The 15,036-nt window shown below is 56.9% G+C and overlaps 1 protein-coding gene across 1 annotated transcript; it reads right to left on the bottom strand.

The window, feature by feature from the left end:
- Positions 1-3,377: 3,377 nt before the first annotated feature.
- Positions 3,378-14,972, bottom strand: LOC130592822 (serine/threonine-protein phosphatase 2A 65 kDa regulatory subunit A alpha isoform-like; the record flags this gene model as incomplete). Its single annotated transcript, XM_057397438.1, is given in 7 exon segments — positions 3,378-3,515; positions 5,059-5,214; positions 9,057-9,204; positions 11,394-11,488; positions 11,490-11,627; positions 13,367-13,467; positions 14,876-14,972. Coding segments are annotated over 7 exon segments (873 nt in total), but the record flags the coding sequence as incomplete, so codon positions are not given.
- Positions 14,973-15,036: the final 64 nt, after the last annotated feature.

Below are 15,036 nucleotides of genomic sequence, written 5' to 3'. Positions count from 1 at the left end.
CCCCACTGCCCCATAGCCACCCCATTGCCCCCCCACTGCCCCCCATAGCACCCCCCATATCCCGCCCCATAGCCCCCCATATCCTGCCCCATAGCACCCCCCATATCCCTCCCCATAGCACCCATAGCCCCCCATAGCCCCCCTATCCCGCCCCATAGCCCCCCTATCCCGCCCCACTGCGCCCCATTGCAGGCATTGAGATGTTCCACAAGAGCCTGGCGCACGCCGAGGCCGGGGACAACCTGGGGGCGCTGCTGCGGGGGCTGCGGCGGGAGGAGCTGCGCAGGGGAATGGTTGTGGGGCAGCCGGGGAGCCTGAGCACGCACCAGAGGGTGGAGGCCCAGGTAAAGGGGGCGCTGGGGCAGCTGTGGGGCAGAAATGGGGCTGAGTTATGGGGCTGGATATGGGGTGGGTATGGGGCAGCTGTGGGGTGGTCATGGGGCAGCTGTGGGGCTGGGATGGGGTGGGGATGGAGCTGAGTTATGGGGCTGGATATGGGGTTGGTATGGGGCAGCAGTGGGGTGGGGATGGGGCAGCAATGGGGTGTGGATGGGGCATCTGTGGGGCTGGGGATGGGGCTGGGTGTGGGGTGGGGATGGAGCTGAGTTGTGGGGCTGGATATGGGGTGGTTATGGGGCAGCTGTGGGGCAGCTGTGGGGCTGGGTATGGGGTGGGGATGGGGCTGAGTTATGGGGCTGGATATGGGGTGGTTATGGGGCAGCTGTGGGGTGGGCATGGGGCTGGGTATGGGGCAGCTGTGGGGCAGAGTTATGGGGCTGAGTTATGGGGCTGGATATGGGGTGGGTATGGGGCAGCTGTGGGGTGGGCATGGGGCAGCAATGGGGTGAGTATGGGGCAGCTGTGGGGCTGGGGATGGGGCTGGGTGTGGGGTGGGGATGGAGCTGAGTTGTGGGGCTGGATATGGGGTGGTTATGGGGCAGCTGTGGGGCAGCTGTGGGGCTGGGTATGGGGTGGGGATGGAGCTGAGTTATGGGGCTGGATATGGGGTGGTTATGGGGCAGCTGTGGGGTGGGCATGGGGCTGGGTATGGGGCAGCTGTGGGGCAGACTAAAGGCTCAGATCAATTCGGCATGATATGGGGTGGGTATGGGGCAGCTGTGGGGTGGGCATGGGGCAGCAATGGGGTGAGTATGGGGCAGCTGTGGGGCTGGGGATGGGGCTGGGTGTGGGGTGGGGATGGAGCTGAGTTGTGGGGCTGGATATGGGGTGGTTATGGGGCAGCTGTGGGGCAGCTGTGGGGCTGGGTATGGGGTGGGGATGGAGCTGAGTTATGGGGCTGGATATGGGGTTGGTATGGGGCAGCAGTGGGGTGGGGATGGGGTGGGCATGGGGCTGGGTATGGGGCAGCTGTGGGGCTGAGTTATGGGGCTGGATATGGGGTGGGTATGGGGCAGCTGTGGGGCTGGGGATGGGGCAGCAATGGGGTGGGTATGGGGTGGTTATGGGGCTGGATATGGGGTGGGTATGGGGCAGCTGCGCAGGGGAATGGTTGTGGGGCAGCCGGGGAGCCTGAGCACGCACCAGAGGGTGGAGGCCCAGGTAAAGGGGGCGCTGGGGCAGCTGTGGGGCAGCTGTGGGGCTGGGGATGGGGCAGAAATGGGGTGGGTATGGGGTGGTTATGGGGCAGCTGTGGGGATGGGGATGGGGCAGCTGTGGGGCTGGGTATGGGGCTGGGTATGGGGTGGGGATGGAGCTGAGTTATGGGGTGGGTATGGGGTGGTTATGGGGCAGCAGTGGGGTGGGCATGGGGCAGCTGTGGGGCTGGGGATGGGGCAGCAGTGGGGTGGGTATGGGGCAGCTGTGGGGTGGGCATGGGGCAGCTGTGGGGCTGGGGATGGGGCTGGGGATGGGGTTAGTGTGGGGCAGAAATGGGGCTGGGTATGGGGTGGGTATGGGGCAGCAATGGGGCTGGGATGGGGTGGGGATGGAGCTGAGTTATGGGGCTGGATATGGGGTTGGTATGGGGCAGCAGAGGGTGGTTATGGGGCAGCTGTGGGGTGGGGATGGGGCTGAGGGATGGGGTGGGGATGGGGCAGCAATGGGGTGGGGATGGGGCTAAGTTGTGGGGCTGGATATGGGATTGGTATGGGGCAGCAGAGGGTGGTTATGGGGCAGCAATGGGGTGGGAATGGGGCTAAGTTATGGGGCAGCAGTGGGGTGGGAATGGGGCTAAGTTATGGGGCAGCAATGGGGTGGGAATGGGGCTAAGTTATGGGGCAGCAGTGGGGTGGGAATGGGGCTAAGTTATGGGGCAGCAATGGGGTGGGAATGGGGCTAAGTTATGGGGCTGGATATGGGATTGGTATGGGGCAGCAGAGGGTGGTTATGGGGCAGCAATGGGGTGGGAATGGGGCTAAGTTATGGGGCAGCAATGGGGTGGGAATGGGGCTAAGTTATGGGGCAGCAGTGGGGTGGGAATGGGGCTAAGTTATGGGGCAGCAGTGGGGTGGGACTGGGGCTAAGTTATGGGGCAGCAATGGGGTGGGAATGGGGCTAAGTTATGGCTATGGGTCCTTATGTGTGTCTCTATGGGTCTCTGTGGGGTCTCTATGGGGTCTTTATGGGTCCTTATTTGTCTCTATGGGTCTCTGTGGGTCTCTATGGGTCCCCATGGGGTCTCTATGGGTCCCTATGGGTCTCTGTGAGTCCCTATGGGGTTTCTATGGGTTCTCCATTCGTCTCTATGGGTCTCTGTGGGTCTCTATGGGTTCTCTATGGGTCTCTATGGGTCTCTATGGGTCCCTGTGGGTCACTATGTGGCCTCTATGGGTCACTATGGGTCCCTATGGGTCTCTATGGGTCCCTATGGGCTCTCTATGGGTTTCTATGGGGCCTCTATGGGGTCTCTATGGGGTTTCTATGGGTCCCTACGGGTCTCTGTGGGTCTCTATGGGGTCTCTATGGGTCCCTGTGAGTCACTATGTGGTCTCTATGGGTCACTATGGGTCCCTATGGGTCTCTATGGGTCCTTATGGGTTCTCTATGGGTCACTATTGGTCTCTATGGGTCTCTATGGGTCCCTATGGGCTCTCTATGGCTCTCTATGGGTCTCTATGGGTTGCTATGGGTCCCTATGGGGTCTCTATGGGTCTCTATGGGTCCCTATGGGGTCTCTATGGGTCGCTATGGGTCCCTATGGCTCTCTATGGCTCTCTATGGGTCTCTATGGGTCTCTATGGGTCCCTATGGCTCTCTATGGGTCTCTATGGGTTGCTATGGGTCCCTATGGGGTCTCTATGTGTCCCTATGGGGTCTCTATGGGTCTCTATGGGGTCTCTATGGGTCTCTATGGGTCGCTATGGGTCCCTATGGCTCTCTATGGGTCTCTATGGGTCCCTATGGCTCTCTATGGGTCTCTATGGGTCGCTATGGGGCTCACCTTTGACCTTATGGGACGCAGCCGCCCGCACCTCGGCCTCGCAGTCCTTCATGAGGCTCTGGAAGGCCCCGACCAGGTCGCTCTTGGTGATCTCCGGCCCCACGGCGCGCTGGAGCTATGGGGCAGGAAGGGGGTTCAATGGGTCCTGCCCCATAGATGTGGGGCGCGGGACCCACACCCAAAGGGGGCATCCAATGGGAGCAGGTAGGGGAGCACTGGAGAGAGGTAGAGCCCCACAGTGCCCCACTGATGTTGCCATTGCTGCCCCACTGAGCCCCATTGATGTTCCCACTGAGCCCCATTGATGGTCCCATTGCTGCCCCATTTATGTTCCCATTGAGCCCCATTGATGTTCCCATTGCTGCCCCATTGAGTTCCCATTGAGCCCCATTGATGTTCCCATTGCTGCCCCATTGATGTTCCCATTGAGCCCCATTGATGTTCCCACTGAGCCCCATTGATGGTCCCATTGCTGCCCCATTGATGTTCCCATTGAGCCCCATTGATGTTCCCATTGAGCCCCATTGATGGTCCCATTGCTGCCCCATTGATGTTCCCATTGAGCCCCATTTATGTTCCCATTGAGCCCCACTGATGTTCCTATTGAGCCCCATTGCTGCCCCACTGAGCCCCATTGATGTTCCTATTGAGCCCCATTGATGTTCCCATTGCTGCCCCATTGATGTTCCCATTGAGCCCCACTGATGTTCCCATTGATGTCCCCATTGAGCCCCATTGATGTTCCTATTGAGCCCCACTGATGTTCCCATTGAGCCCCATTGAGTTCCCATTGAGCCCCACTGATGTTCCCATTGATGTCCCCATTGAGCCCCATTGATGTTCCCATTGAGCCCCATTGATGTTCCCACTGAGCCCCACTGATGTTCCTATTGAGCCCCATTGCTGCCCCACTGAGCCCCATTGATGTTCCCACTGAGCCCCATTGATGTTCCCATTGAGCCCCATTGATGTTCCCATTGAGCCCCATTGATGTTCCCATTGAGCCCCACTGATGTTCCCATTGCTGCCCCACTGATGAGCCCCATTGCTGCCCCACTGAGCCCCATTGATGTTCCCACTGAGCCCCATTGATGTTCCCACTGAGCCCCATTGATGTTCCCATTGAGCCCCATTGATGTTCCCATTGAGCCCCATTGATGTTCCCATTGAGCCCCACTGATGTTCCCATTGCTGCCCCACTGATGTTCCCATTGCTGCCCCATTGATGCTCTCCCATTTCCCCCCTTGTTACCCCATTGCTCCCCATTGATGACCCCATCGATGACCCCATTGCTCCCCATTGATGACCCCATTGATGTTCCCATTGCTCCCCACTGATGACCCCATTGATGCTCCCATCGCTCCCCATCGATGACCCCATTGATGACCCCATTGATGCTCCCATTGCTCCCCATCGATGACCCCATTGATGCTCCCATTGCTCCCCATCGATGACCCCATTGATGACGCGGTTGATGACGTCACCGATGACGTCACTGACCTCGGTGAACTTGTCGGCCACCATTGATGCTCTCCCATTCCCCCCCCATTGATGACCCCATTGCTCCCCATCGATGACCCCATTGATGCTCCCATTGCTCCCCATCGATGACCCCACTGATGACGTCACTGATGACGTCACCGCTGACGTCACTGACCTCGGTGAACTTGTCGGCCACCATGTACCGCACCCGCCAGGACTTGTCCTCGGCCGCCTGCCGCAGCGTGGGCAGCACCAGCGCCTCCAGCTCCTCCTGCGGCAGCAGCTGCGCGATGCTCACGCACGCCTCCACCGCCAGCAGCCGCACCGAGTCCTGCAGGGGGGGAATCACATTGGGATCCATTGGGAATCACATTGGGATCCATTGGGATCGATCCATTGGGATCCATTGAGAATGATCCATTGGGATCGATCCGTTGGGATGCATTGGGATCGATCCATTGGGATCCATTGAGAATGATCCATTGGGATCGATCCGTTGGGATGCATTGGGATCGATCCATTGGGATCCACTGAGAATGATCCATTGGGATCGATCCATTGGGATCGATCCATTGGGATCCATTGGGATCGATAGATTGAGATGCATTGGGATCGATCCATTGGGATCGATCCATTGGGATCCATTGGGATCGATCCATTGGGATCCATTGGGATCGATCCATTGGGATGCATTGAGAATGATCGATTGGGATCCATTGGGATCGCTCCATTGGGATGCATTGGGAAGGGTCCCATAGGGAGGGCCCTGCGGCAGCAGCTGCGCGATGCTCACGCACGCCTCCACCGCCTGCAGCCACACCGAGTCCTGCGGGGGGGGAATCACATTGGGATCCATTGGGATCCATCCATTGGGATCCAGTGGGAATCACATTGGGATCCATTGCGATCCATTGGGATCGATCCATTGGGATCCATTGAGAATGATCCATTGGGATCGCTCCATTGGGATCCATTGGGATCGCTCCATTGGGATCCATTGGGATCGCTCCATTGGGATGCATTGGGAAGGGTCCCATAGGGAGGGCCCTGCGGCAGCAGCTGCGCGATGCTCACGCACGCCTCCACCGCCAGCAGCCGCACCGAGTCCTGCAGGGGGGGAATCACATTGGGATCCATTGGGAATCACATTGGGATCCATTGGGAATCACATTGGGATCCATTGGGAATCACATTGGGATCCATTGAGAATGATCCATTGGGATCGATCCGTTGGGATGCATTGGGATCGATCCATTGGGATCCACTGAGAATGATCCATTGGGATCGATCCATTGGGATCCATTGGGATCGATAAATTGAGATGCATTGGGATCGATCCATTGGGATCGATCCATTGGGATCCATTGGGAATCACATTGGGATCAATTGGGATCGAACCATTGGGATCCATTGAGAATGATCCATTGGGATTGATAAATTGGGATCGATCCATTGGGATCCATTGAGAATGATCCATTGGGATCCATTGGGATGCATTGGGATCGATCCATTGGGATCCATTGAGAATGATCCATTGGGATCCATTGGGATCGATCCATTGGGATCCATTGGGATCGCTCCATTGGGATGCATTGGGATCGATCCGTTGGGATCCATTGGGATCGCTCCATTGGGATGCATTGGGAAGGGTCCCATAGGGAGGGCCCTGCGGCAGCAGCTGCGCGATGCTCACACACGCCTCCACCGCCAGCAGCCGCACCGAGACCTGCAGGGGGAATCACATTGGGATCCATTGGGATCCATCCATTGGGATCGATCCATTGTGATGCATTGAGAATGATCCATTGGGATCCATTGGGATCGATCCATTGGGATGCATTGGGAAGGGTCCCATAGAGATGCATTGGGAGTGATCCATTGGGATCCATTGGGAAGGGTCCCATAGGGAAACACATAGGGATGCACTGGGAAACACATAGGGAATGGTCCCATAGGAATCCATAGGGAATCACATAGGGATCCATTGGGAAACACATAGGGATGCATTGGGAAACACAGAGGGATCCATTGGGAAACACATAGGGATGCATAGGGAAACACATAGGGATACAGAGGGACTCAAATACGGCATGGTCCCATAGGGAATCCCATAGGGAATCATAGAGGGAATCACATAGGGATCCATTGGGAATCCCATGAGGAATCCCATAGGGATCCATTGGGAATCACATAGGGATACATAGGGAATCCCATAGGGAACGGTCCCATAAGGAATCCCATAGGGATCCACTGGGAATCATATAGGGCTAAATAGGGAATCACCTAGGGAATCATATAGGGATCCATTGGGAATCACATAGGGATCCATTGGGAATGGTCCCATAGGGAATCCCACAGAGAATCACATGGGGAATTACACAGGGATCCATTGGGAATCACACTGGGAATCCCACAGGGACACATAGGGAATCACCTAGAGAATGATGCTATAGAGAATGCCATAGGGAATCACACAAGGAATGGTCCCATAGGGATTGATGGGGATTGCATAAGGTATTCCATAGGGAATGATGGGGATCCAATAGGGAATGATGGGGATCCCATGGGGAAGAATGGGAATTCCATGGGGAACAATGGGAATTCCACAGGGAATAATGGGAATTCCATAGGGAATGATGGGAATTCCATGGGGAGTAACAGGAATTCCATAGGAAACAATGGGAATCCCATAGGGAATGACGGGAATCCCACAGGGAATAACGGAATCCCATAGGGAATGATGGGAATTCCATGGGGAATAACAGGAATTCCGTAGGAAACAATGGGAATCCCATAGGGAATGACAGGAATCCCACAGGGAATAACGGGAATCCCATAGGGAATGATGGGAATTCCATAGGGATTGACGGGAATTCCATGGGAATAACGGGAAATCCATAGGGAATAACGGGAATTCCATAGGGAATGATGGAATTCCCTAGGAAATAACTGGAATTCCGTTGGGAACAATGGGAAATCTATGGGGAATAACGGGAATTCCATAGGGAATAACGGGAATCCCATGGGGAATAATGGGAATCCCATGGGGTACAATAGGAATTCCATAGGCAATAACAGGAATTCCATAGGGAATGATGGGAATTCAATAGTGAATAATGGGAATCCCATAGGGACCAATGGGTATTCCATAGGGAATGATGGGAATCCCATAGTGAATAATGGGAATTCCATAGGGACCAATGGGTATTCCATAGGGAATGATGGGAATCCCATAGTGAATAATGGGAATCCCATAGGGACCAATGGGAATCCCATAGGGACCAATGGGTATTCCATAGGGAATGATGGGAATCCCATAGGGAATAACGGGAATCCCATAGGGACCAATGGGAATTCCATCGGGAATGATGGGAATCCCATAGGGAGTAACAGGAATTCTATGGAGAATGACGGGAATCCCATAGGGACCAATGGGAATTCCATAGGGAATGATGGGAATCCCATAGGGAATAACGGGAATCCCATAGGGACCAATGGGAATTCCATCGGGAATGATGGGAATCCCATAGGGAATAACGGGAATCCCATAGGGACCAATGGGTATTCCATACAGAATGATGGGAATCCCATAGGGAATAACGGGAATCCCATAGGGAATAACGGGAATCCCATAGGGACCAATGGGAATTCCATAGGGAATGATGGGAATCCCATAGCGAATAACGGGAATCCCATAGCGAATAATGGGAATTCCATAGGGAATGACGGGAATCCCACAGGGAATGACGGGAATCCCACAGGGAATAACGGGAATCCCATAGGGACCAATGGGAATTCCATAGGGAATGATGGGAATCCCATAGGGAATAACGGGAATCCCATAGGGAATAATGGGAATTCCATAGGGAATGACGGGAATCCCACAGGGAATGACGGGAATCCCACAGGGAATAACGGGAATCCCATAGGGACCAATGGGTATTCCATAGGGAATGATGGGAATCCCATAGGGAATAACGGGAATCCCATAGGGACCAATGGGAATTCCATCGGGAATGATGGGAATCCCATAGGGAATAACGGGAATCCCATAGGGACCAATGGGAATTCCATAGGGAATGATGGGAATCCCATAGGGAATAACGGGAATCCCATAGGGAATAACGGGAATCCCATAGGGACCAATGGGTATTCCATAGGGAATGCCAGGACCTGCTCGTCGGAGGCCAGGCTGGAGAACATGGGAATGATCTCGCTCTTGACGTGCTCGAGCTCCAGGACCTTGGCGAATTCCCCAAGCTTGGAAGCGGCGGCGCGGCGCACCATGGGCGTGTCGTCGGAGCACAGCGTGCGGAAGTACCTGCGGGACGGCGGGATAATGGGATATGGGATAACGGGATAACGGGTAACGGGATATGGGATAACGGGATATGGGGTAACAGGGTAAAAGGGTATGGGGTAACAGGATAGGGGGTAATGGGATATGGGATAATGGGATAACGGGGTATGCGATAACGGGATAACGGGATATGGGGTAACGGGATAACGGGGTAACAGGTATGGGATATGGGGTAACGGGATATGGGATAATGGGATAACGGGGTAATGGGATATGGGATAATGGGATAACGGGGTAACGGGGTAACGGGATTTGGGATAACGGGGTAACGGGATATGGGATAATGGGATAACAGGGTAACGGGGTAACGGGATATGGGATAATGGGATAACGGGGTAACGGGATATGGGATAATGGGATAACAGGGTAACGGGGTAACGGGATATGGGATAATGGAATAACGGGGTAACGGGATATGGGATAACGGGATAACGGGGTAACGGGATATGGGATAACGGGGTAACGGGATATGGGATAATGGGGTAATGGGGTATGGGGTAACGGGAATGGGATAATGGGATATGGGATAACGGGGTAACAGGGTAATGGGATAATGGGATGACGGGGTAATGGGATAATGGGATATGAGGTAACAGGGTAACAGCATAACAGGGTAACAGGATGATGGGATAATGGGATATGGGATAACGGGGTATGGTATAATGGGATATGGGATAAAACAGGGTAATGGGATAATGGGATAACGGGGTAACGGGATAATGGGATATAACGGGATATGGGATAATGGGATATGGCATAAGGGGATAATGGGATGGGAGAGAAGGGATGGGATGGGAGGGATGGGATGGGAGAGAAGGGATGGGATGGGAGGGATGGGATGGGATAGAAGGGATGGGATAAAGAAGGGATGGGATGGGAGAGAAGGAATGGGATGGGAAAGGATGGGATGGGATGGGAGAGAAGGGATGGGATGGGATAAAAGGGATGGGAAAGGAGGGGATGGGGTACCATAGATGGCCTTGAGAACCATCTAAGATGGGTTGGGACCACCACAGTTGGGTCGAGGCCAACCTAGAGGCTCCCATTGACCCCCTAACACCCCAACGGCCCAACCTAAAGCTTATGGGATGCCATAGATGCCCTTGATGACCATGTACAATGCGATGAGACCACCATGGTTGGGTCGAGGACACCATAGAGGCTCCCATTGACCAACCTATGGACCCCATAATGGGTTATAGGGTCAACATGAAGACCATGGGATGCCATAGATGGCCTTGAAGGCCATCTACGATGCGATGGGACCACCACGGTTGGGTCGAGGCCACCCTACAGGCTCCCACTGACCAACCTATGGACCCCATAATGGGTTATAGGGTCAACATGAAGACTATGGGATGCCATAGATGCCCTTGAGAACCACGTACGATGCCATGGGACCACCACAGTTGGGTCGAGGCCGCCCTAGAGGCTCCCATTGACCCCCTAACACCCCAACGGCCCAACATGAAGACTATGGGATGCCATAGATGGCCTTGAGGACCACGTACGATGCGATGGGACCACCACAGTTGGGTCGAGGCCACCCTAGAGGCTCCCATTGACCCCCTAACACCCCAACGGCCCAACCTAAAGACTATGGGATGTCACAGATGCCCTTGAGGACCATCTAAGATGGGTCGGGACCACCACAGTTGGGTCGAGGACAACCCATAGCCTCCCACTGACCAACCTATGGACCATATAATGGGTTATAGGGTCAACATGAAGACTATGGGATGCCATAGATGCCCTTGAGGACCACGTACGATGCGATGGGACCACCACGGTTGGGTCGAGGCCACCCTAGAGGCTCCAATTGACCCCCTACCACTCCAATGGCCCAACCTAAAGAAATGGGATGTCACAGATGCCCTTGAGGACCATCTAAGATGGGTTGGGACCACCACGGTTGGGTCGAGGCCACCCTAGAGGCTCCCATTGACCCCCTAACACCCCAACGGCCCAACCTAAAGACTATGGGATGTCACAGATGCCCTTGAGGACCATCTAAGATGGGTTGGGACCACCACAGTTGGGTCGAGGCCACCCTAGAGGCTCCCATTGACCCCCTAACACCCCAACGGCCCAACCTAAAGCCTATGGGGTGCCATAGATGCCTTTCAAACCCCCCCCCCCACGGCACTCACTGCCTCAGCTCGGCCTTGACGGGGCTGGAGACACGGGGGTAGCAGACGCTGAAGAGCCCGCAGGCCGAGGTGCGCGACGTGAACCAATCCCCCCCCCGCCAGGCGCTTGACCAAGGGCACGAAGTGGCCCTCCAAGTCGGGGGGGGCGTGCTCATGGGACACGGCCCGCAGCGACTCCACCGCCTTGTCCCGCACCACCGTCTCCTCCACCGTGGCCAGGCTCTCCAGGGGGGGCTGAAAGCACAAGGAAGGGGGATGACGACACACAATGGGGATCCAATGGGGCCCAACGGGGATCCAATGGGACTCAAGGGGGCTCAACGGCACCCAAGCCATCCCAATGGTCAAGCAACACATCCCAATGGCACCCAACCCATCCCAATGGCACCCAACCCATCCCAATGGTCAAGCAACACATCCCAATGGCACCCAACCCATCCCAATGGCACCCAACCCATCCCAATGCCAACTAACCCATCCCAATGGTCAACCAACCTATCCCAACGGCCAACCAACCCATCCCAATGGCACCCACCCCACCCCAATGGCACCCAACCCATCCCAATGGCACCCAACCCATCCCAATGGCACCCAACCCATCCCAATGGCCAACCAACCCATCCCAATGGCACCCAACCCATCCCAATGGTCAAGCAACCCATCCCAATGGCACCCAACCCATCCCAATGGCCAACTAACCCATACCAATGGCACCCAACCCATCCCAATGGCACCCAACCCATCCCAATGCCAACCAACCCATCTCAATGGCACCCAACCCATCCCAATAGTCAACCAACCCATCCCAATGGCACCCAACCCATCCCAATGGCCAAGCAACCCATCCCAATGGTCAACCAACCCATCCCAATGGCACCCAACCCATCCCAATGGCACCCAACCCATCCCAATGGCCAACCAACCCATCCCAATGGTCAACCAACCCATCCCAATGGCACCCAACCCATCCCAATGGTCAACCAACCCATCCCAATGGTCAACCAACCCATCCCAATGGCACCCACCCCACCCCAATGGCACCCAACCCAACCCAATGGCACCCACCCATCATAATGGCACACAACCCACCCCAATGGCACCCGACCCACCCCAATGGCACCCAACCCCCCCAATGGCACCCAAGCCACCAAATGGCATCCAACCCAATGGCACCCAACCCACCCCAATGGCACCCAACCCATCCCAATGGCACCCACCCATCATAATGGCACCCAACCCACCCCAGTGCCAACCAACCCAACCCAATGGCACCCGACCCACCCCAATGGCACCCACCCATCATAATGGCACCCTACCCACCCCAATGGCACCCGACCCACCCCAATGGCACCCACCCCACCCCAATGGCACCCAACCCATCCCAATGGCACCCGACCCACCCCAATGGCACCCACCCATCATAATGGCACCCAAGCCACCCCAATGGCACCCACCCACCCCAATGGCACCCGACCCACCCCAATGGCACCCAACCCACCCCAATGGCACCCAAGCCACCAAATGGCATCCAACCCAATGGCACCCAACCCACCCCAATGGCACCCAACCCACCCCCATGTCACCGAACCCCTCCCTATCGCTCCCACCCCTCATTAGGGCACCCTACCCACCCCAAGGGCACCCGACCCACCCCAATGGCACCCGACCCAACCCAATGGCACCCACCCATCATAATGGCACCCTACCCACCCCAATGGCACCCGACCCACCCCAATGGCACCCGACCCACCCCAATGGCACCCACCCCACCCCAATGGCACCCACCCATCACAATGGCACCCACCCATCATAATGGCACCCGACCCACCCCAATGGCACCCAACCCACCCCAATGGCACCCACCCATGGCACCCACCCCACCCCAATGGCACCCAACCCATCCCAATGGCACCCGACCCACCCCAATGGCACCCACCCCACCCCAATGGCACCCATGGGTGCTGGGTCCCTACCAGCAGGCAATGCACGTATTCGGGCCCCCCGACGAGCGCGGTGAAGGTGCCCAACTGCTCGGCCAGCGCCAGCAGCACCTCATCCTCATCGTAGATGGTGTCTGGGGGGGAGGAAGCACCCAGCACCCATGGGTGCAGGCTTTGAACCCCCCCGAACCCCTCCTATTCCTTTGGCTCCTCCCATCTTTTAAGCTCCTCCCATTCCTTAAACTCATCCCATGCCCTTTAGCCCCGCCCACCCCTCAAGCTCCTCCCATCCCTCCTAAAGCCATCCCATCCAATAAGCTCCACCCACTCCCATAAGCCCCTCCCTTCCCTTAAACCTTTCTGCTTAAGCCCCACCCACCCCTTAAACCCCTCCCACCACTTCAGGCACTCCTATCACCTAAACCCCTCCCACCCGTTAAGCCTCACCCATCCCATAAGGCCCACCCACCCCTTAAACCCCTCCTACCCCTCCCTCCCCTCCCTTAAGCCCTCCCACCCTCCCCTCCCTTCCCACCCCTTAAGCTCCTCCCCCTTTACCTCCTATCCCTTAAGGCCCTCCCACCCACTTAGCCCACCCTAACCGCCTTAAGCCCCTCCCCCTTCCCAAGCCCCTCCCACTCCTTAAGCCCCTCCCATCCTTTAAGCCCCCCCACCCTTTAAGCCCCTCCCACCCCTTAAGCCCCTCCCCTTCCCTCCCCCCCATTAGCCTACAACAGGGCAGCTTTTGCGCCCCCATAGGAGCACCTAGGACCCCCCCCTTGTTACCCCCCCCATGGGGGCAAATACCCCCCCCCATGGGGGCAATTCCCCCCCCTTGGTTCAATTCCCCCCCCCCATGGGGGCAAATACCCCCCCTTGGTGGCAAATACCCCCCCCATGGGGGTAAATACCCCCCCCTTTGGGGGCAAATTCCCCCCCTTTGGGGGCAAATACCCCCCCATGGGGGCAAATACCACCCCCATGGGGCAAATACCCCCCCATGGGGGCAATTCCCCCCCTTGGGGGGCAAAACCCCCCCCCTTGGTTCAATTCCCCCCCCATTGGGGGCAAATACCCCCCCCTTTGGGGGCAAATCCCCCCCCATGGGGGCAAATACTCCCCCTTTGGGGGCAAATACCCCCATGGGGGCAAATCCCCCCCTTATAGGGGCAAATCCCCCCCCCCCATGGGGACAAATACCCCCCCTTTGGGGGCAAATCCCCCCCCCATGGGGACAAATACCCCCCCCTGTGGGGGCAAATTCCCCCTTTTTGGGGGCAATTCCCCCCCCATGGGGACAAATACCCCCCCCATGGGGCAAACACCCCCTTTTTGGGGGCCAATACCCCCCCTTGGGGGGCAATTCCCCCCCCTTGGGGGCAATTCCCCCCCCCTTGGTTCAATTTCCCCCCATGTGGGGGCAAATACCCCCCCTTTGGGGGCAATTTCCCCCCCTTTGGGGGCAATTTCCCCCTTTTGGGGGGCAAATCCCCCCCCATGGGGGCAAATTCCCCCCCCATGGGGGCAAATCCCCCCCCTTACCAGTAAGGAAGGGCAGGAGCTCGCTGCGGGTGCGCTCGACCCCCAGGGCCAAGGCAATGGTCGAGAGCTTCTTGATGCTGTTCAAGCGGAGCTGCAAGGGGGGGGGGGTCAGGATTTGCCCCCCCAGGGGGTAAATGGGGGGGGCGGGGTCAGGATTTGCC

Source organism: Pezoporus wallicus, unplaced genomic scaffold (assembly GCF_028554395.1).
Source record: "Pezoporus wallicus isolate ANWC-B61680 ecotype Strahan unplaced genomic scaffold, APGP_CSIRO_Pwel_v1 contig_12925, whole genome shotgun sequence".
NCBI lineage: Eukaryota > Metazoa > Chordata > Aves > Psittaciformes > Psittacidae > Pezoporus > Pezoporus wallicus.
Note: the sequence above shows the minus strand (reverse complement) of the source record. Positions and strands in the feature narration are given on the sequence as shown.